The sequence below is a fragment of the Schistocerca serialis genome, chromosome 3 (assembly GCF_023864345.2).
Source record: "Schistocerca serialis cubense isolate TAMUIC-IGC-003099 chromosome 3, iqSchSeri2.2, whole genome shotgun sequence".
Taxonomy (NCBI): Eukaryota; Metazoa; Arthropoda; class Insecta; order Orthoptera; family Acrididae; genus Schistocerca; species Schistocerca serialis.
In genome coordinates, this window is record NC_064640.1 from 953,720,478 (window position 1) to 953,743,393 (window position 22,916).

Consider the following 22,916-nt stretch of genomic DNA (forward strand, 5'->3'; position numbering starts at 1 on the left):
ACATGAAATTACAACATAAAAGTAATAACAGATAAAAATAAATGTTCATGAACCTGAAAAAGTCAGTCCATAAGTTTAAGGAAACGCTGTCAGCAATACAATAATAATCAGCTTAATTTTTCATGGAACTCCTCAACAGAATAGAAGGAGTGACTCTAGAGGAAACACTACAGTTTCAACTTGAAAGCACGTGGATTACTGCTAAGATTTTTGAATTCGATTGGCAGCTTATTGAAAAATGGATGCAGCAGTATACTGCACAAGAGTTAAGGAAGTCCGATCCAAATGTAGGTTTGATTTCTGCTGAGTATTAACCAAGTGCCCATTTTCACACAAGATCATCATCTAGTGGTTTTCACCAGCTAACATATCTGGGCACCACCAAGTAGCCTTCATTACCCAAACTAAATATGCTGCATCTCACATCAATTGTCTCACGGCCTTCATTTATTTAGTAGTCAGTGGAGTTGCATCACTAGGCTCAAGTGACCAGTACCAATATTTTCCTACACCAATAGAAAGTGCCACTACATACTGAGACAATGACAAAGTTATGAAACTGCTAACCTTTTCCCTTCCAGTACCATTTGTTTTTGCATTTATGCTATTATAAAACCAAAACATTTTTCACTGCCTTTTTTAATGCGCAAAAGTCATTTCCTGACAATTCTTACTGCAAGCCTGACCATATCAGTAGCATTAACACATATTTATTTACCAATATTGAGGAATGCTATGATTCTTAATCTTAACAATTCTTAAATCACCACAGCATCAATTATGTTTCTCTTCCCTAGAAATCCCCGATTTATCATTACATTTGCTTTATGTGAAAGCACCTGGTCGCAACTTTTATCCTCCAATCTTAAATTTATTAAGAGTATCCTTATTAAAATAAATTTATCATACTAGCTACAAAGTGTCATGAAACTTTTAACAACATTTTCCTCCACCACCACCACCACCACCACCACCACCACCACCACCACAGCAATATGTAGAACTTTGTTCTCCAAACTAGTTTATTTTACTATATCAGCTCTGCTTCAGAATCACCTCCACAATATATAGAGATATCATGTAAAAGAACATATTTGATTCTTCCTATTCTATATTTCCTAATCCACTTGTACACACACAGGTCACTGACTGCTCAGGACTAGTTAGATGTTATAAGGCAACTATTAGGTTTATATGCCCCATCAGACAGATCTTTTTGAGATTTTGCACATTTAGCAATACTTTATCACATACCTCAGTTCTTACACACAGTACACTTAACTACAAGTTCCTTCACATGGTTGCATTGTTATAACTATATTACAGTTCTGATACAGAGAGCAGGTTGGATAGATGTATGATGTACACCTCAACAACATAATCTTGTTTCCTGTTCTAACAGTGGACGTACCATTGTCATTGTTAACATGCAACATGAACAAGAACACACACAGTGGATGAGAAAGATATTGAATAAAGTGAGAGGACTCCTGGCTGTTCTATTCAACTACTCACATAAGTGAAACAAGCAAGAAAAAGTGGGCAGTTTTGTGAGGGAGAATGGGCTTCATCTGACTGATCACCTGAGAGTCACTGAGAAGAACAGCAAGATGTAACTGCCTGCTCCTCCTGTGTACAGTTAGTACAGAGGGAGAAGCTGGCTAGAATCCCACAATTATTGCCACGATTGGGAGACATCTGAGTTCAGTGTCAAGTCTCTGGACATTAACACGTTACTATAAATACAGGTAACCAATATGTTCGGCTACGTGCCCACAAAGCCTCTACAATAGTGATGTGCAAATAAGAAGAAGGGTGCATGATGTATTGCGCACAGACAGAGACACACAATACTTTGAGGTGTCACCAGTGTGCTCTCTCTCTTTGCCTCAAACCACACACTGCAACTGTTGCCTACCCTGGTACCTGCGACTATGGGAAAGTACCACATTGGGCCACTTTTTCTGTTTTTGACTATTCCTCAAATAAAAATTAGATGATAAGAAAACTATTACTGTCACTACTTAATTTAATACTTGACATGTTTGCTTTATGCCGCTCGTAATAACCACTACAGTGGGTCAATACCTTCACCATATGTAAAGTAACATGATAAGAATAAATGCTTTACATCCACACTGAAGTGCACACTACAGGCAAACACCACAGAATGATACCATTGGCTATAATACCACACGGTACACTGCTCCTTCCTACTGTGCATCGCCCCACCTTCAGCTCTCCTACTTGCACACCACTAAGTACATCATCTCAACGACGGACAAAATGCTCTGAAGGAAGAAGGTGCCAAACAGTCGGAGCGAGTTTTCAAGGCTGTGAGACTGGGAAACAGTCCAGAAAGATCAGATTCAGCTATGTGGCTGTCAAGCTGCAGTCAGAGTAGTAAGAACAGACTGTCACTATTTATCTTAGCAGTGTGTACAACTGCACACAAGTGGCAGAGGAAGCATACGAACCCAAGTCTATGGGCTGAGTAAGCTTTTGTACTTTCAGATCGAGGTGGAGAATCTTCTGGTGGGATTCGACATGAAGTCACTTCGATTAAAATACCTTCGAGAAGAGCTTGCAAAAAATATTGTGACAATGTGAAAACATGTGCCAAGTAAGCTGCATGAGGGCCAAGTTTGTGACAGGTGCCTGCTGTGGTGGGCCAAATTTCACATGTTGGTATGGCTGCAAGACCTTCTGAGGCCCTGGTCTCACTCATGACAAGCTGCAAGACAAGAAGAAAGACCACGTGAATTCAGCTAGTGCAGGAGGAGCTGAGAAGATGAAACAAAGGAGAAGTGGCAAGCCATCAATGGTCTCTTTTTTCCTGTCAGTATTCAGAAAACCAAACTAATAGCATCAGTAAGGGTGGCTGAATGAGTGGAGTGGCAGCAGTCACTGCTAATGCTCTGAAAACAAAAAAAATATCACAGCAGAAGATGGTGAAACCAGCCAAGGCCCAATATGACACACTACATGGATCTGAAGGATGGAGTTAAAGCACTTACTGCTGTGGCAGTGTCAAGGTCCACTTGAGAGCTATCTGCTACAGTCCTGGAGACTATAATAGCAATAGTCAGAATAGCAAAACACATGGAAAGAATGGCAGTTTTGGGCAGGGTTTTGAAAGATTCCCTCTGGCTGTAAGGTGAATACCAGAGCTGTCTCCAAAAGTTCCTGCCAAATAAATGCCTAATTGGTAGACACAAGAAGCACTCCATTTATTTAAATAACCACACTAATTGGCTCAATAGTGCAAGCTAAGAAGTTATTGAACAGCCTCTCTTCACATCTAAGAAGAATGAATCTAAAGGTAAAATAAATAAATAATTAAAACAAACTATATTGCTTTTAAAACAGGTGTCCATCCCTCCCCCCCCCCCCCCCCTTTTCCACACTCACCCCCACTTTTTTCTTCAAAATGACAGAAATGAAATGAATTTTCAGACTTATAAAATCACAGAATACCATAAATTTAACTTTTCTGGTACCAACTGGGCATCAAAAGCAAGATTAAGCCTTCATACATCTTCCATTACAATTGCAAGCATACCTGCTCTAGGTGCTAAATTTGGCCTTGATTGTTCACCAGCTTCTGCTGCTGCAGAACCATCAGAACCCAATTGACGATTTGCAAGAGCAGCAATCATTTGGTCTATATTTGAACGTGGTTCACTGGTTGGAAGACCTTCAATAACTTCTTGATGTCCTGAAATCAGTATATCATTACACGATAAAACCACCCCATTCAAATTCAAGGAACTTTGATATTATTATTTTTGCAGGGTGTTTTGCAGCAAATTCAATTGAGAAATAAACAGATAGGCTTGCACTAAAATTTTGGTCTAGTCATCTTGTTTCGGCTTTTCAGCATTTTCCTCCATTCTGACAAATAAAAGTGTGGATCCATCAAGAAATCACACTAACATCCATCAAGAAATCACACTAACACCTTACTCTTATACTTCTCCATCTATGTTTCAAGGTTCCTTTTCAATGACATTTTCTCCACCTGTGTTCTGGGTTCCTTTTTCAGTAACCTTGCCATTAGAAGAGTATTAGATAAAGATATTTGAAAAGATGCACAGATGAACAGAATGGTGCAGATAAATTTCCAGTAAACATAAGAGTCATGTATATTAATCGACATTTTAAACCTTACATCAGATAGGGTTGCAGAATGCTGATAAATTTTTTAGCTTGCAAGTCCAGTTTTATATTTTAAAAAAAGAAGAAGAACAACAACAACAACTGCAAAAGGAATTCTAAAAATAAAACTTCTTTTTTTCTTTTTTTTTACCATGGGAATTTTTGCTAGTCAACCACTGAGTTGCATAAGGTCGCTAGCAAAGACAGTATACTTAAGATTTGTTAAATAACATTTACACGTGTCAAGACTAAAAGGCAATGTAAGAGTGCAGTGTCTTAAAGTCATTCCCCAAACTCCAACAAAAACGGTTCAATCTATTTACATTTTCTTTGTGTGGAGCCATCGTAATGATGGCTTTTGCAAACGTCAGACTTAATACTATGGTTATATTTATACTTATAAAATACACTATATTCTGTAGCTGTTGCTTCTTATGTCTATTTTTTACATTTATCACATTACAACTGATATGCTAATGCCTCATGTTACAATCACTATCTTAAAATTCATTGAAAGAATATAAACATTTTTGTATTAGAAAAGATTTTAATTTTGTTTTAAAAACATTTCCTGTGTACATTCTTAGAGAGTTTGGTAGCTTGTTATACCAAATCAAACCACTGATATATGGACTTCTATCAGTCATAACGTTGTTCTGTTACGGAAATAGTTACACTATGTTCTAGTGTTGTGATCGTGTACATCACTGCCCTTGATAGCTTCTGTTGGTTGACTTATAAAAAATACAACTATTTTGAAGATGTACAGAGAATATATTGTCAGATATTCGTGCTACACAAACACTTCATGACGTGAATCTCTATGTCCCATCCCATGTATAAGTCTTATTGCTCTTTTCTGTAGTAGCAGTATTCTTTTTAAATGTACATCAGCTGCACAGCCCTATAGTTCAATTCCGTAATTGAGAAAGGGGTAAAGTGTTCCATAATATACTAATTTCAGTGCTTGGCTAGGAACTATCTTTGCAAGCTGGCTGAGGAGATGTATGGCACTACTGACTTTTCTGCATATGAGATTAATGTGGTATGTCCACCGCAAATTTTCATCAACATATACACCCAGGAATTTACAGTTACCATTTTCTGTTGCAGAGATATTACACACACTATTCATATTGTTGTGATGAGAACTGCCTGTTTTAAATGTCAGTAGTTGAGATTTGGTGACATTCACCTTGAGTCCCTGATCATTGAAGTATTTTGTTACTTCTGTTACACCACTAGTAGCAAGAGATTCTAGTTCTTTAGATTCGCTCCCATAGAATAAGATAGACGTGTCATCTGCATAGCTTACAATATGGGAGTTAATATATATACACTCCTGGAAATGGAAAAAAGAACACATTGACACCGGTGTGTCAGAACCACCATACTTGCTCCGGACACTGCGAGAGGGCTGTACAAGCAATGATCACACGCACGGCACAGCAAACACACCAGGAACCGCGGTGTTGGCCGTCGAATGGCGCTAGCTGCGCAGCATTTGTGCACCGCCGCCGTCAGTGTCAGCCAGTTTGCCGTGGCATACGGAGCTCCATCGCAGTCTTTAACACTGGTAGCATGCCGCGACAGCGTGGACGTGAACCGTATGTGCAGTTGACGGACTTTGAGCGAGGGCGTATAGTGGGCATGCGGGAGGCCGGTTGGACGTACCGTCGAATTGCTCAACACGTGGGGCGTGAGGTCTCCACAGTACATCGATGTTGTCGCCAGTGGTCGGCGGAAGGTGCACGTGCCCGTCGACCTGGGACTGGACCGCAGCGACGCACGGATGCACGCCAAGACCGTAGGATCCTACGCAGTGCCGTAGGGGACCGCACCGCCACTTCCCAGCAAATTAGGGACACTGTTGCTCCTGGGGTATCGGCGAGGACCATTCGCAACCGTCTCCATGAAGCTGGGCTACGGTCCCGAACACCGTTAAGCCGTCTTCCGCTCACGCCCCAACATCGTGAAGCCTGCCTCCAGTGGTGTCGCGACAGGCGTGAATGGAGGGATGAATGGAGACGTATCGTCTTCAGCGATGAGAGTCGCTTCTGCCTTGGTGCCAATGATGGTCGTATGCGTGTTTGGTGCCGTGCAGGTGAGCGCCACAATCAGGACTGCATACGACCGAGGCACACAGGGCCAACACCCGACATCATGGTGTGGGGAGCGATCTCCTACACTGGCCGTACACCACTGGTGATCGTCGAGGGGACACTGAATAGTGCACGGTACATCCAAACCGTCATCGAACCCATCGTTCTACCATTCCTAGACCGGCAAGGGAACTTGCTGTTCCAACAGGACAATGCACGTCCGCATGTATCCTGTGCCACCCAACGTGCTCTAGAAGGTGTAAGTCAACTACCCCGGCCAGCAAGATCTCCGGATCTGTCCCCCATTGAGCATGTTTGGGACTGGATGAAGCGTCGTCTCACACGGTCTGCACGTCCAGCACGAACGCTGGTCCAACTGAGGCGCCAAGTGGAAATGGCATGGCAAGCCGTTCCACATGACTACATCCAGCATCTCTACGATCGTCTCCATGGGAGAATAGCAGCCTGCATTGCTGCGAAAGGTGGATATACACTGTACTAGTGCTGACATTGTGCATGCTCTGTTGCCTGTGTCTATGTGCCTGTGGTTCTGTCAGTGTGATCATGTGATGTATCCGACCCCAGGAATGTGTCAATAAAGTTTCCCCTTCCTGGGACAATGAATTCACGGTGTTCTTATTTCAATTTCCAGGAGTGTATAAGGAAGAGAAAGGGTCCAAGGATTGAGCCCTGTGGTACACCTTGTAATACTGGTTCACTGGTGGAATGGGCGTTCATTACTTTATTATCTAGTTTGTATGACAATTTAGTGCTTTGCTTATGATTCAACAGCTACGTGGTTAGAAGATTCATGGCTTGATCCCCAATACTATAAGATTTTAGCTTTTTAAGAAGTACCCTATGGTTTACCGTATCAAATGCTCTTGTCAGATCCAAAGATATACCTGCAGTCTGCATCTTCTGGTCCAACAGACAGTAAACTTCATGGATGAACTGTGTAACTGCTGTGGTTGTACTTAGCTCTTTTCTGAAGCCATGCTGCGAATCTACAAGCAGTTTATGTTTTGTGAAAATGGCACTTAGTTGAGAAAGGATAATGCTTTCGAATATCTTACTAAAAGTGGGAATTAATGACATTTGTCTATAGTTGGAGACTTCTTCCTTACCTCCCTTTTTATACACTGGTTTCACTACACACATTTTTAGAACCGTTGGATACATGTTTTCTCTAATGCTGCAATTAATCAGGTGAGTAAGAGGTTTAGAAATTTCTTTTAAGCATGCTTTAGTAATAGCACTGGATATGCCATCCCATCCAGATGAAATTTTTTTCTTTAGCATGTATATTGCCCTGTGAACCTCCTGCTCATTCACTTCCACAAATTCAAATTCGGTACACTGGGTGAGATGGCATTGGATCTCTATCTGTGAATCTGTAATATGCGTTGATTGTTCACCAGAAATGTAGTAGTTATTAAAAATATTACATGTAGTATCTGGGTTTTTTATAATGTTACCATCATGTCTTATGCTGAGTGGTTCCATGTTCATCTTGTTGGGACCTTTTTGGTATTTGTCAATCAGCTTCCAAGATGCTTTTCTTATGTTGTCAGACTGTTCTATTGTTTTGCTGTTAATCTGCTTCCTTATATTGACAATTACAGTTTTAAAAGATTGCTTGGGCCTATTGTATTTTTCCTTGAAAACCTACATAGTAGTAGCTTTATAAAGCTGGTTTAGATCATGTACTTGCTGCCTGAGCCTAATCAGATTTGTTGGGAGTTTTAGTCTAGGATTACTTCCATATTGACAGTTTTAACTACCTTCTGGATGCAATAGGGTTGAGTAGAATTCATTCCATTTCTCATCCAACCCTTTTACCTGGTACACAGAATCCCATTTCTCATTCACTAGTTTGTCTTTAAGAGCATTAATATTTGAGGTATTCAGCATTCGTTTCTGTAGCACAATTTTTGTTATTTTAGGCACAACTGAATTTTTGTATTCTATCACCTGACAGAAATGGTCAGAATAAAGAAAATCTAACTTACTGTAATTTACCCTATCTATAACATCTTTGTTGATTATAGCATAATCTATTCTAGTGGAACATGTATGGCTCTAAGCACTATGGGACTTAACATCGGAGGTCATCAGTCCCCTAAAACTTAAAACTACTTAAACCTAACTAACCTAAGGACATCACACACATCCATGCCCCAGGCAGGATTCGAACCTGTGACCATAGCAGCAGTGCGGTTCTGGACTGAAGTGCCTAGAACCGCTCGGCCCCAGCGGTTGGTCTCCAACAAAAATTTCACATGCTGTAGTTTAACTAATGACTTGAGAGTCAGACTAATGACTGTTCACAAAAGACATTTCAAAACTAGGTGCTGACTCATTATGATCATGAATAAATAATTGTGTGTCCTATATTCTTACATGTTAACATCATTTTGCTTTATAATATCCAATCTCTTTAAAAGATTTCCAAAATAATGAAACAAGCTATTTCACAACCTCTGAACAAAATCCTGCATCTCAGTTATGTACTGAATTTTTAAGTCTTTAGGATCCTTAAACTGTTGAGATATAAAAGTATTCTTAAAGTTCACTAAGAGGATTGCAGTTAATGGGTATGTGATTAGAGATACAAAGCAAAAGACCGAGAAAATAAATTATGAATTTTTTTAAAAGCATTAGTTGCCATGGCAGAAATGCATATTATTGCGAAGAAGAGTGATTCACAACTTGCTTGCCATTAGCTTTGAATGGCTCACTGTTATTTGTAAGTGTTTAACAATATAAGTTTGAAGACATAGTTGTCCAAGGTTACTCAAAATTCATCAAAAGCACATGCTTTAGTTCAATACACCATGTGCCACAATTTTCCTCTGTGCTTAATATCCACTTGACATCAAAGCAATTATAGAGTATGTGTTTGCGCAGAGAAGGATAGAGCAGTGGATCATCTCTGACCAGGATCAAAATGAAAAGCAGATTCTTATGGTCCTGTGCCTTGGAACAAGCTTCTCTGAAATGGTGAAGCTGGTCAACTGGTAGTGTGTACTATCGCAAACATCTATGGAAACATTTATGGAAACTAGCTAAAGTATAGTGAAACAACAAGTAGGTGACAAAGTGTTGGACATTTGCCTCATCACAGAAGGGGGTGGTCGGAGGCTTGCTCCACATACCAGGATATGCAGCACACTCTGGCAGATCTGATGATAGTATAGGGCTGGAGCAAGCCCACGTGTTACAAAGCACACCTCTCAGTGCATATTGGGGAATATGCCGTCATACAGATGAACAGTTGCTCAAAACGTGCACCATGCCAAGGACACAGGCAAGTGGAGACAGTATTATGCTATGGAAGACATTCACCTGTGCTTCTATGAGACCTATGGTATAAGTGACAACTGTGGACTATATAAACATTATTGCAGAGCACCTGCACTCCTTCATGCTTGATGTCTTCAGCGATGATGATGGCATCTTCCAGCAGGGTAGCTGTAGATGTCACAAGACCAAACTCATGCTAAAGTAGTCTGAAGGGGGGGAAAAAAAAACACCTCACGCTGTCTTTGCCACATAATATGCTCGATTCAAATCCAACAGAACACATCTGGGATGCTATCAAATGGCAGCTCAGTAGTCTCAATTCACCAGGCCATAACTTATTGCTACTGCATACACATCAGATACCACATACCTGTGGAAACCTACTGAGGAATCTTCAAATCCATGCCACACAAAATCATTATTGTATTGCATTCCAAAGGAGGACCGACACGTTGTTTGGAAGATGGTCATAATGTTTTGGTGCATCAGTGTATCTCAGCAAAAGACTCCTGCAAATCCTATGGGAATATGACTAAACATGAAGGGAAGACTGCCTCTCTAATTCCTGTTCACTCATTCTGGATCATTATAAGCTTAAAAGTTAGGTTTGTTGCTTCTCCCATGATCATGTACGGTTTAACTACTAATTATACCACTGCTTCTTTTGTTCAGTGTGCAACATTCACATCCTAAGCAATATCACTTTATATCATCTTGAAATTAGAAATCTAATCACTGAACGGACTTGACAACTTATGGGTTTTGTTTATTTTCACACTCGTCGTAACTCTTAATCACACAAATGCAAACACTAAAATGCTAGATACAATCTGAAAATTACACTGACAACAAACCAATTAAAGGTACAGAGATGCTCAGTGTAGCTACTACAGGGAGCAGTGAAACTGGCAGCTGGCAGGGAATTGTTAGTTCTCCCACACCTCGTCTCCCCTAAGAATGAGAAGCCTTGGTCAATCTGGCTCCATCTGTGACTAAGTGCACACTGTTGCCACAATATAATTTCTGCAACTGGTGCCATCCAGACAACACTACATGCAGAAATGACTTCTGAAGAGACATACATCGCAAACAACATTTACTGTGGGATCACAGCACTTCATTCACACTGCCCTGGAATGGTTCTGCAACTCTTGTTTCTATGCAACAGTAACTTATGCCTTTGCTGCACGAGTATTGTACTGTGATCATGTCATGGGATGTCCACTGGCAGAGGAGTGAAGGACACAGGAAGAGGGAAGTGCTCTGTGCACATGTGCAATGTGAGTAGCTGAGTCCTTACAGCCAACATCAGCCATCTCATTGTTAGTATGTGGCAGTAAGTGTTAGTGTGGTAAGAGAGCCAATGTCAATTGTTCTGGCAGTAGCAGCAATGCCAACTGCTGGCCTAGAAGCCAATGTTACATCCCAAGGTGCACATATAGTATATTTTTGAAGAGAGTTGGGATTTTTGTCACGTAGGATTGCTATTCTTGACTGTGAGTTAACATGATTTTGTTATACAACACACAAGCCACACAAACTGAGTCATACAAAAGATTTACAAGTTTCTTTGCAACTTTAAACATGAATTTACCCAGGGGAGGATGGGGTAAGTACAAGCTGCCCCTCACCCTATAAGAAAAAATTATCTTCACAAACCAAACTCTAATCCTGCTCCACTGCACACACAGATGTACCAATTCAGTACCAATTTTAAAAAAAGGCAGAGCTGTAACGAACAATGACAAGTAATGAGTGTACCTAGAACTATTTGTCATTAAACCCCCGACCTATTTTGCCATTCACAATGAGATTAACACAAGCTGACCCCTCCCTGCCCCCCCCCCCCTCCTCTCCTCCCCTCTCCTGCTTCCTTCCCTGTCATTTTCCCTTCCCTCTCCCCTCCCAAAAATTATTGATATGACGCACAAAAGCTGCCACTGACTGTGCTGGGATGTTTCTCAATGTTACTCGTGCATAACAAAAGACTTGCATTTTCAGCTTTGTACCAATATTAAAACTAACCCGTAAAGCTACAGGATGCTTCTATTTTTGTGTAATAAAAACTGAAATTGGTTTGTATTCTAGCAGATGAGTAATGATAGTGTATTTTGTTGTTTACTATATATATCACACGAGAATACATTAACATGGAATGTCTCAAGACTGGATCGATGGCTAAATTTTCAGTAGAGTATTTTCAAACATTTCCTTGACATGTGGTCTGGCAGCCATACTTAAGAGGTTAGGACTCATTCTTTCCTTTGGCTATAAAATCATAATCAGAACGTATCTGCCAATTTCAGTTATGTCATTTTCAGGAGAACATCTTGTAATAAATTGTGCAACATGTGTCTGACAGCACTGTTGAATGATATAGTTTGCTACAGTCAAGTCAGCATAAGATGATCCCTGAGAGCTGGGAGTGCTGTTGACAGCTTGCATCTGTGATGCACAAATGACTGCTGGTGAAACAATAATCTTCCATAGAGCTGTGATAACACATGCATTACCATAGGGACATTTACAAAAGTGCAATATGTGATCATTTGAGGTAGGTGCATGAAGTGGTCATGCCCAACCCACTGCAACTGTCAGGAATCTTCTTACGCTACCTGGACTATAGTTTCGACTCAACACATGTGGATCTTCATGCTGAAGGCTTCCAACTGCTGATGACTGATGCGTACAGTGCAAACATGAGTGTGTGAAGCAACAAGGAAAGTTGGGATGGAGTACCTCCTATACTTGCCCTCCAACCACTACCTTTGCTGTTCCATAATACAGTTTTATCAATTGCCTTTAAACATAGGTAAACTGTTTTTTAATTGTGGATTTGAAATTTTACATATAAATTTAATCTTACTTTTCATGTGCAGCCTTAAATTACATGTAACACTGACTAAAATTACTTAATTACCTCCAGCAAGCCAGGCAACATTTGGAATGAGTTGTTCTCCTTGACAGTTCTCTCGACCAGGTACAAGACGCTGCAGAAAAGGTGGATAAGGGTTTCCATCAATATCTACAAGGAACGGAGGTGGCATCAAATGTGGTGCTATCTGAGTTTGCTCATCTAACACGTGATGATTATCATCTCTAATAAGAGGCCGATAATCTGTGTGGAAAAACATTTCCTTTGGCAACTGCAAGAGTAAGAAACAAAACATCATTGTTAAAAAAAATGTCTATTTATTAGACTATAAAAATTATAAAAAATAATTATATCACTAGGAAGCACAAAATTAAAAGATATTTTGTCAAATGTATTTTCTTCACAGACAACTGCAACTACATCATCTGTGAGATTTCAACTTATACTATCTGTGAAGCCGTTAATGAGAATATTTGAGTGCCCATGAATTTATTGCTATCCAAAATATTGTGCTGAATGCTGCATTGTAATCCATTCACAAACTTTATTAGATTTCCTATAGTAATGACGTATCTTTTTCTTCTTTAGAAAGTGTTGATGTAATACTAAATAAAAAGATTTTCAAGAGCTTAGAAATGTTAAATCAACCTTGCACCGCACTTCTCTTGAATGAGAGAGAGAGAGAGAGAGAGAGAGAGAGAGAGAGAGAGAGAGAGAGGGAGGGAGGGGGGGGAGGGAGGGGGGGAGGGGGGGGAGAGAAACAGATTTGGGGGTGGGCAAAGAGAGAAAGAGACAGAGGGGGGGGGGGGGGGGGCACTGAGTGAGTGAGAAATGAAAAGTGGAGTGAATAAGGCACTCAGGAGTAGGTTCCCATCACTAGAGTTTAAGAAAACTAGTACTGAGAGGGAGAAGCCAAGAAACCCACATGATTTAGCCAGCAATTTGGTCTCATAAGTGATAATATAGAGCATGCTCAGCGAGTGGGTACTGGGTGCCCCCAACGCAAAAAGTTCTTCTGTGAGCATTTATGCATCTGACAAGGGTATAAAAACCTGCGCAGTGAACATGAATCAGTTAGTAAAAAACATGAGGATTTCTCAAGTTACAGTATCTGTGATTTTGCAGGATTTACTTGTGGTGGAGCTGGAGTAACTCCTAGTGGACATGTGCATGGGACATGTTTTACAGAAGGAATGAATGAAATGACTGGAACCTTAGGGTAAGAATAATTGTCTGGTAAAATCACGTGATTTGCCAAGAATGTTGTGGAGGTTAGGCAGGCTACAGAAGATAACATTGGGTAGTGCGAGAAGAATATCAGGGACTGAAAATCTCATTTCAGGAACTGTTTCAAGAAATTTTTAGTCTAGGTAGAGAACTGCTTTGAGGGATTTGAGGCCTGGGTTATTATTATTATTATTATTATTATTATTATTATTAGTCGTAAAGCTCCCAACATGGAAGACTCTAAGTAAAGATGGTTCACTTCTGGGGCTTCTTATTCTTCTTGTTTGCCCACCAGGTCTTCATTCTTTGCGAGAATTCAGCTTTTCTTTCTTCGCTCCATTTTGTTCCAGTTCTCGGCGCTTTTGTCTCTGGTTTGACCTCCCATTTGTCAACTTTAAGTTTGAAATTGTTTCTTTTGTTCATGTCTTATTATTATTATACTACTAGACAGACAACCCAGGAGATTACTTTGTGTACGAGATCTGTGAAGCAGCTGTGAGAGCGGAAAGCCTGGGAAAGGTTACTGGTATACGTGTGGAGACATTTGGTGTTGACCACCACACTGCAGCCATTGCCTACCCTGGTAGCCTACAATGCTGGGACAAGTACCACACTGGGCCACTGTTTCTGTTTCTGCTTCTGACCCTCCCTAAAAATATTTATATGCTTAATAAACTGTATGCAACCCATAATGAACACTGAAGTGGTTAAGTACCCTCATTATAGCTAAACTAACATTAAAATCAATGTTATACAGTTTTAAGCACATCTTAGACCACACGCTACTGTAAGGCATGGCATAATGGCGCTATTGGCTGAAGTGTTACTTGACACTGTGCATTACCCCACCACCTGCCTTCTTATGTGTGCAGAACTATAGCATTCGTTTGGGAAATACATTACATTTACACCAAGAGACCGAACGGGATTTAAGCCACACCAATAATTGGTAACACTACTCTCACAGTTTATTTAATGAATGTGGCATTTTTCCACTTAGGCTGTATTTGTTTAGACGACTACTTTGTTTCACAACTAGTACCATCATGGCAGTGCATTCACACAACATGTTTCCGTTCATTTTACTTTACAAATTTTATTGTTCTTTGTGATATGTAAGATATCTGAGGAATGAAGAAGTCTTAATATATGCAAACTACACAGAAATATTTGGAAATCATTTAATAAATATATGGCTGTGGTGCCCTCTATGAAGATGATATCTAACAATTTACCATCATCATTGTCATCAAGCATCATTATGAGACTTGCAAAGAATGTACCTGAATATAGAGGATTATGTGATAGTGCGGTAAAGTAGTTTGAGGAGAAAGACATGCACTGGCACCATGCTGTTGTAGTCAAAGTATGGATGTATGTAGACAAATCAGAATTACTACGATGTGAATGTTGTAGAGCCACAGAAAAAGACATACGTACGAACGAACATGATAGACTTAATTGCTGTAAAGCGGGTGACTGTTGACTGACAGGTCTTTTGATTTACTACTACAAAAAGGACATGAATGTGGGAAAGATCACAAACTGCAATCAGAGAGCTTCACATTTTAGAAAACATACTGCTTGGAGACTTCAACCAAAATGAGCTCTGAAACTTCCAGGTAGATTAAAGCTGTGTGGTAGACTAAAGACACAAACCCACAATCTCACCTTCACACACAAGCTCTTGTGGGCCAAGCTATCCAGGCACGGTGCACTACCTGCCATCTTCACAGTTTTGAAAGATAGGAGAAAGGTGGTGGTGTAAATGAAGCTGTGACAGTGGGTCATGAATTGTGCCTGAGTAGATCAGTCCCTATGAGCATTGTCCATGAAAGTTGAGGTTCTGGGTCTGAATCCCTACCAGGCACCCAGCTTTATAGTGTTAGAAAGTTTCGAAACAGTGCAGATTCCAGTGCAGTCAAAGAGTCATCCTTGGAGTTCAATTTTATTACATATATAAAGTAAGATGGTGGTCTGACATCAGACTTACTGCTATTGCATTCCACTGTAATTTCCCTATGGTCTCCAAGCATTAGCCTCTTTACTGTATTTGTCAAATCAACCACATTCACTCCCCCTTCCCCAAAGCACACACAATGCACACAGAAACAGACTTAAATTTACATTTTTTTCCTTTTACATGTTACCACATGTAAAATGGAGCATTTCTCTCCAATAACTCTTTTCTGATGTTGATGCATTCTCACTCACCTTATGAAATCTGTCACTGCCACGTCCAAACCCATACACGAGAAGGTGGCCGTGGGAATCTGAAGCGGCCAACATTGTTCCATCTGGTGACCACTTTGCATCAAACAGAGCTCCATGCCCTTGACCTTCGATGGCATTCTGGAATGATATCACTTGTGTCCCAGCTATTATATCCCAAATAATAAGCTGCCCGTCATGTCCCGCACTTAGCAATATGTTAGCTTCAAATGGATGAGCTTCCAACACAAATACCTCATCCTTATGCCCTCTTAGAACCTGCACTAGAGCACCTGTAACAATACTTAAAGTAACAGCACTGAAGAAAACAGTACAGATGACAATTATCAAACTATAATTATGCAAATTAAATGTTATCAGCATGCTTCTATCAATGTCAGCTCTTTACACTGGTATCAAAGAATTAACAATCGTTAAGCATCAAAATCATCCATCAAAAATGTGCTTTCGATCACTCGACCATCTCCAGGAGCGGTTCCCACGTAGCCTGTTTGACCAGCCTGTCAGCAAGTTCGTTGCCTAAGATTCCGACATGTCCTGGGGTTCACAGAAACACCACTGAACAACTGGACCATTCCAGGGAGTCAGAACAGAGAAGAAACAACTCACCAGAACAGGAACGAATGTACTGAAGTGCACAAGATATGGCCAACAGCTCTGCAGTGAATACACTGCAACCAGCGGGTAAGTAATGCTGTTCAATATGGCCTCTGTGGACAGAGGCGAAGCCAACATTATGATCAGCCATCAAGCCGTCAGTATAAGCAACTTCAGAGCACGTCAAGAATTGAGAGGAAGTGACAGTGGAGAGCAGCGAGGTTAACGGAGTCCTTAGGGCAATGCAAAAGGTCCAGATGAAGCTTCAGCCAAGGTGTACACCATGGAGGTGTACATAAATGGACCTCAAGCAGAGGTGGTAAAGAGAAGGACTCCAGTTCAGAGAGAAGGGAACACACATGAACCGCAAATGTGAGCCCTGACCTGGGCTGCCTATGCGGGAGATGAATTGCCACGGGTGGGAAAAGGAGACAGTAATTCAGATGCTCAGGAAAACTACGAATGTGTGCAACATATCTGGAGAGCAGTTGTGCACATCGGATCCGCAATGTAGGGACTCCGGCCTCCACCAGGACACTGGTCACTGAACTCATTCTAAAAGCTCCCATCGCTAGGCGAACGCCACAGTGGTACACTGGGTAGAAGAAACACAACACTGAAGGCGCCACCAAACCATAAACCAGACTCCCATAGTCAGGGTGGGATTGAACAAGGGCCCTCTAGAGCTGCAGCAGCATATAGCAATCTGCACCCCAAATGGTGTTGCTCAGGCAGCAGAGAGCATTGAGGTGCTGCCAGCACTCCCACTTAAGCTGATGAAGGTGAGGCAGCCAAGTCAATCGGGCATCGAAAACCAGTCCTAAGAATCAATACATCTCCACTACAGTGAGTGGATCATCATTAAAATAAAGTTCAGGTTCTGGATGAACGGTGCGATGCTGACAGAAGTACATTACACATGACTTTGCGGCTGAAAACTTGAAGTCGTGGGCTAGAAACCATGACTGCACCTTATAAATGGCTCCCTCTAGGTGCCGCTCAACAACACCAGTACTGGAGGAGCAATACGAAATGCAGACGTCATTCGCATACAGAGAAGGGGAGACCGAAGACCCTATAGCTGCTGCTGGGCCATTGATGGCCACTAAAAATAGAGATACACTCAATATGGAACCCTGCGGAACACCATTCTCCCAAATACGGGGGGAACTATGGGAGGCACCAACTTGGACACGGAAAGTACGGAACGACAGGAAGTTTTGGATAAAAATTGGGAGCGGGCCTCGAAGACCCCACTCATACAATGTGGCAAGGATATGATGCCGCCAGGTCATGTCGTACGCTTTACGTACATAAAAAAAAAAAAGGCAACCAGGTATTGTCATCTGGAAAAGGCTGTTCGGATGGCAGACTCAAGGTATAAAAGATTATCAGTGGTAGAGCAACCCTGGAGGAAACTGCCCTGACATGGAGGCAGCAGGCCACGTGACTCCGGGACCCAACCAAACAGCGGACACACCATACATTCCAGCAGCTTACAGAGAACATTGGTGAGGCTTATTCAGAGATGAAGTGTCTTGCACAGGGTTGAGTAGCATGGAGAACTGCTTCAAACCACTCTTCGGACTGAAGAGCACAAAAACATCTATTAGTTGCTGTACAGATTGGACTCGGTATTAGCTCAGTCAATGAAGACCAACAGATTTAATTTTATCCATCCATTATAAGATGACAGCTGATATGTACATAACTAGCAATAAATAAACCAACAGCTGCATTTTCACCACTGATTTATTCCAGAGGCAACTGGTTTCAGCATTCTATTATGCCATCATCAGGCTCTCTACCGTAACATAGTGGCTCAGCTTATATAGCTACACAAAATATGCAAAAGTGAACCAGTACCTGCACCAGCATATGTAACACGGCTATAGACTCAAACAACCAGAGCACATAAGTTGCACTCAGGTTGTTAATGAATGTTTAGCAGCTGCTATGTTACCACAGAGGGCATGATGATGGAATAATGGAATGCAGAAACCAGGTGTGTCTGGAATAAATCAGAGATGGAAAATATAACTGTTGGTTTATTTATTGCTGTTTATAAGACCAAAAGGGGGTCAAAGAGGAGTAGAATATTGTGCAGTTGCAAATTTACGTAAAGTGGTAGGAGGGTGTGTCATGAACAATATACTAAACATCCCCACCAGTGGGGCATGAACATGGGGATGGGGGGCAGTTTGAAGGTAACTTGTTTTATGTTTTTCTTGAATAATACAGAACCCACAGCTTGTAATGAAAATTTTTCCCAGTATAAAATTAATCTACATGAAATTTCCTACAAAAAAAGTCCTATTTTTTTTCTCTCTCTCTCTCTTTGACTAATAGTTCTCCATTGCAAGGGATGGAAAAATCACTCATTATTAGAAACAGTAATTTAATAATATAAAATTAATGTTTGTAGTTAAATGGAGTGAGTTAAGAACAAATATTAAATGTGTGTACCACATCCAAGTGCAGCAGAGCTGTATTACAGGATAAATTGTCTTCTAGCTGTGTAAAAGGGTGGAAGTGGTGGGGGTGGAGAATAGAAACTTGAGGGATGGTAGGTCATCGGATTATGGTTAAGCACATCCCTCCTTCATAGATCTGCAAACTGAGGAACAAGCAGGTGATTCCCTATTCTATCTGTTGTATATTGGCCATAGGCTAAGCATGTCCGCAGCCATTATGCAGACTCCACATTGCAGGTTTGCCTACCCACCCTCACAAGCTTCTCTCTTCTGGAGATATGGGCATCTCATGTCATGACACAGTTCTGTATACGAACACAATTTGTTACAGGCTCCACCAGGGGCAACAGCTACACTTCCAAGCAGCACACACACCAGGAAATCGGCAGGGCTGCTCTCAAAGAACAAACACAGTCCACACAGCAACTGGTAGCAAGCGTACTTCCACCTGCTGGGTACATAAGGAAAAGCACAGCATCCAAGCAGGTCATTTCAGCTGCTTCCACAGTTCCAGGCCAGGAACTGTTTATCCTCATAGTCCACCTAACAGAGCTCACTGAGACAAGCTTTGCACCATCATCATGCTGCTACACTACTCCTTGCAGTCCAGTTCCTCATGGACACCGCTGTACATCTACAAGGGGAGACACACTTCTCATGGATATAGTATCATACCAGCTAGTTATTTGTTTGTTACTTTGAAGTGATCATGGATGATCTTTTAGTTGCTGTTTTCAGGAAAAAGTCATTGTGAACTTTTACGATTAATAAAGTGTTCTGTATTGCAACCTGAGAATTATATTTTAACACAGCAAGCAATCTCGTATAACATGTAGGGCACTAAACTACCTACCCCAATATGTTACAAGAAGCACCTACAGTACAGCAAACCTTCGCAGCACATCTTATGAATCACTGGCTATGCAGTGCACCGACATGCCTGGGGATGTTTATTTTCCACAGGGTGCATTAAAACTACATGAAATGCAGGTATGTGTTGCTAATAATACTAATGCAATAAGCACATCTGGTTAGACTCTCCATAAATCTCTCCACAATGATCTACACTACACTGCTAGAGAGGAAATTGATTCTTTGTCATCCTACATGACATCGTAGCGTTCTTCCAGAAAAGGTAACTTCTCCCACCATGAGCACTGAGCACTCTTCATTTTGCAGACAGACTATAACTCCCCAGCATTTCTTGTCTAGTTCTCCCTTGTGAGTAGACAAAATAACTTCACTGAGCTCATGCTTATATTGGGGAGTTACTTTATGTTTATTAACTAAGCACTTATTTGCGGTTGTTCAGTGAGCTATTATGAAGAAAAGGTCAACAGCTGGAGTTGTCAACTGTCTACCACCCTGAAGAGCCTGTCCCAAGTGTAACACGCAGTCAATATGTATCTGACAATGTTGATTTCATTGTCCCCATTATCACTGACTGGAATACTTTTCACAGCATGAGGGGTATGAAATACATCACTCCAGCCTCAGCTCTCCCAACATCACAAGAGGCCTACAGGCTTCAATAGTCTTCCTCTCCAATGGAAGTAGGTCACATAGGTGTTACAGAAGTTCTGAAATTTCAGTGTAAGTCAAGCAATGCATTACAGTAGATTCCAGTTAAACTGGAACATGATCAGTCCAATTCCATCAGACATACGAGGTCTGTCAGAAAAGTATCCGACCTCTGGCCAGGGAAGAAAACTACTTATCTGGAGTGCTGGATACCTAATCACCCTCAAAGCAGTTCCCTCAGGACTCCACACATTTTTCCTAGTGGTGCTGCCATTGTATTTCAAAACGGGTTGTACCACTCCTTAATTTGTGTGATACCATAAGCACTGTCACCAAAAGCCCTCTTATTATTATTATTATTATTATTATTATTATTGGATTGTGGGGCGCTCAACTGCACGGTTATCAGCGCCTGTACAAATTCCCAACCTTTGCTCTGTCCAATCTTGCCACTTGCATGAATGATGATGAAATAATGAGAACAACACAAACACCCAGTCATCTTAAGGCAGGTGAAAAATCCTTCACCCCACTGGGAATCGAACCCGGGACCCCGTGCTTGGGACATGAGAATGCGACCGTGTGACCACAAGCTGTGGACAAAAGCCCTCTGAATCTTCTGAATGCTTCACCTGGTTGTCGCCCAGTTTCTGGTAAAAAATTTTGCAGTAGTGCTGCTCCACTCGTTTCGTCATTTCCCTTACAATGAAAACCAACATGAGCACCACACAGTACCTCACTCAACTGCTGCCTGCCTGCCAGCAACTGATACTATCGACAGGTGGGAAAAAATTCATGCATGTGCACGAAGGTTCAAGAACGACTCACACACGCATGCTAGAATCAAATACATCAGGTGGTCAGAAGAAAAAAAGGTAACACGCTTTTCTAACACACCTCGAATTCACACCCAACTTGTAAGATCCCCTGTGGATCACTCTGCAAGTGACAACAATTCCTGAATGGAAGAGATTTATGCAGGCTACCACTAATGCAATTAGTGGTGAGAAAAGTGCAGTAACTTTCTAGTCATCCATTCATTCTATACCACATGAGTACAGCACAATTACATGTCTTCACAACACTGCCAATGATACACACCAGCAAGGTGCAACATTTACCAATCCAGTCCCTTCCCCACCAACACTACACGGGTCACCATCAACATCACACTTACAAATTGTACACTTCTCACACACTGTACAGGAACACATTTTACATAAAAGCTCATTTAACAGCAAATATGCCCCCATTTAATAATAAACTAAAAAAGCTCTAGTATATAAGCACAATAGGATGACTATGAATCACTTTCACCTCTAGCAGTGTACGACTGAGTGCAGAGATTTATGTAGGTTCTGTCCATTCATAGGTGTTTCTTACATTCATATTATTAGTAACTGATATCTGTAGTTGATGTAGTTTAAATTTACTTTGTGGAAAATATACACCCCCGCCATCCCTCAGATATGTCTGTGCACCCCATCACCAGTGGTTTATAAGGCGTGCTGCAGAAGGACGATATAACTTTGAGAAACCCCCTGAAGTTGCTCAGTGATGTGGTGGGGTAGACAGAGTGGGAAATCACCTACTTGCTGCTTAGTTTGCAAATATATGAAAAAAGGGAAGTGCATTATCACAATTTAGCAAAGTAACTTCCCTTGCATTTCTACACTTCACCCCTCCCCTTTCCCCCTTCCATTCTGTTAAACCCCAGAACACAATGTATCCCTTCAATATGGCTGTACTGCTCTTAGACATGGCACACACATTTATTATTACTTCTTAACCCACTTCCCCCCCCCATGAACCATGGACCTTGCCGTTGGTGGGGAGGCTTGCGTGGTTCAGCGATACAGATGGCCGTACCGTAGGTGCAACCACAACGAAGGGGTATCTGTTGAGAGGCCAGACAAACATGTGGTTCCTGAAGAGGGGCAGCAGCCTTTACAGTAGTTGCAGGGGCAACAGTCTGGATGATTGACTGATCTGGCCTTGTAACATTAACCAAAACGGCTTTGCTGTGCTGGTACTGCGAATGGCTGAAAGCAAGGGGAAAATACAGCCGTAATTTTCCCGAGGACATGCAGCTTTACTGTATGATTAAATGATAATGGCGTCCTCTTGGGTAAAATATTCCAGAGGTAAAATAGTCCCCCATTCGGATCTCCGGGCGGGGACTACTCAAGAGGACGTCGTTATCAGGAGAAAGAAAACTGGCGTTCTACGGATCGGAGTGTGGAATGTCAGATCCCTTAATCGGGCAGGTAGGTTAGAAAATTTAAAAAGGGAAATGGATAGGTTAAAGTTAGATATAGTGGGAATTAGTGAAGTTCGGTGGCAGGAGGAACAAGACTTTTGGTCAGGTGATTACAGGGTTATAAATACAAAATCAAATAGGGGTAATGTAGGAGTAGGTTTAAT

General features: G+C 41.4%; 1 protein-coding gene across 1 annotated transcript in view; it reads right to left on the bottom strand.

Annotated features, from left to right (window-relative positions):
• LOC126471399 (PH-interacting protein) overlaps nt 1-22,916 on the bottom strand; it is a 285,806-nt gene that overhangs the window by 83,623 nt on the left and 179,267 nt on the right. Inside the window, exons 13-15 of the mRNA XM_050099524.1 lie at nt 15,883-16,172; nt 12,487-12,712; nt 3,563-3,718 (exon numbers count right to left, since the gene is read on the bottom strand). Coding sequence (XP_049955481.1) covers nt 3,563-3,718; nt 12,487-12,712; nt 15,883-16,172 — 672 coding nt within the window. The remainder of the gene's footprint in view (nt 1-3,562; nt 3,719-12,486; nt 12,713-15,882; nt 16,173-22,916) is intronic.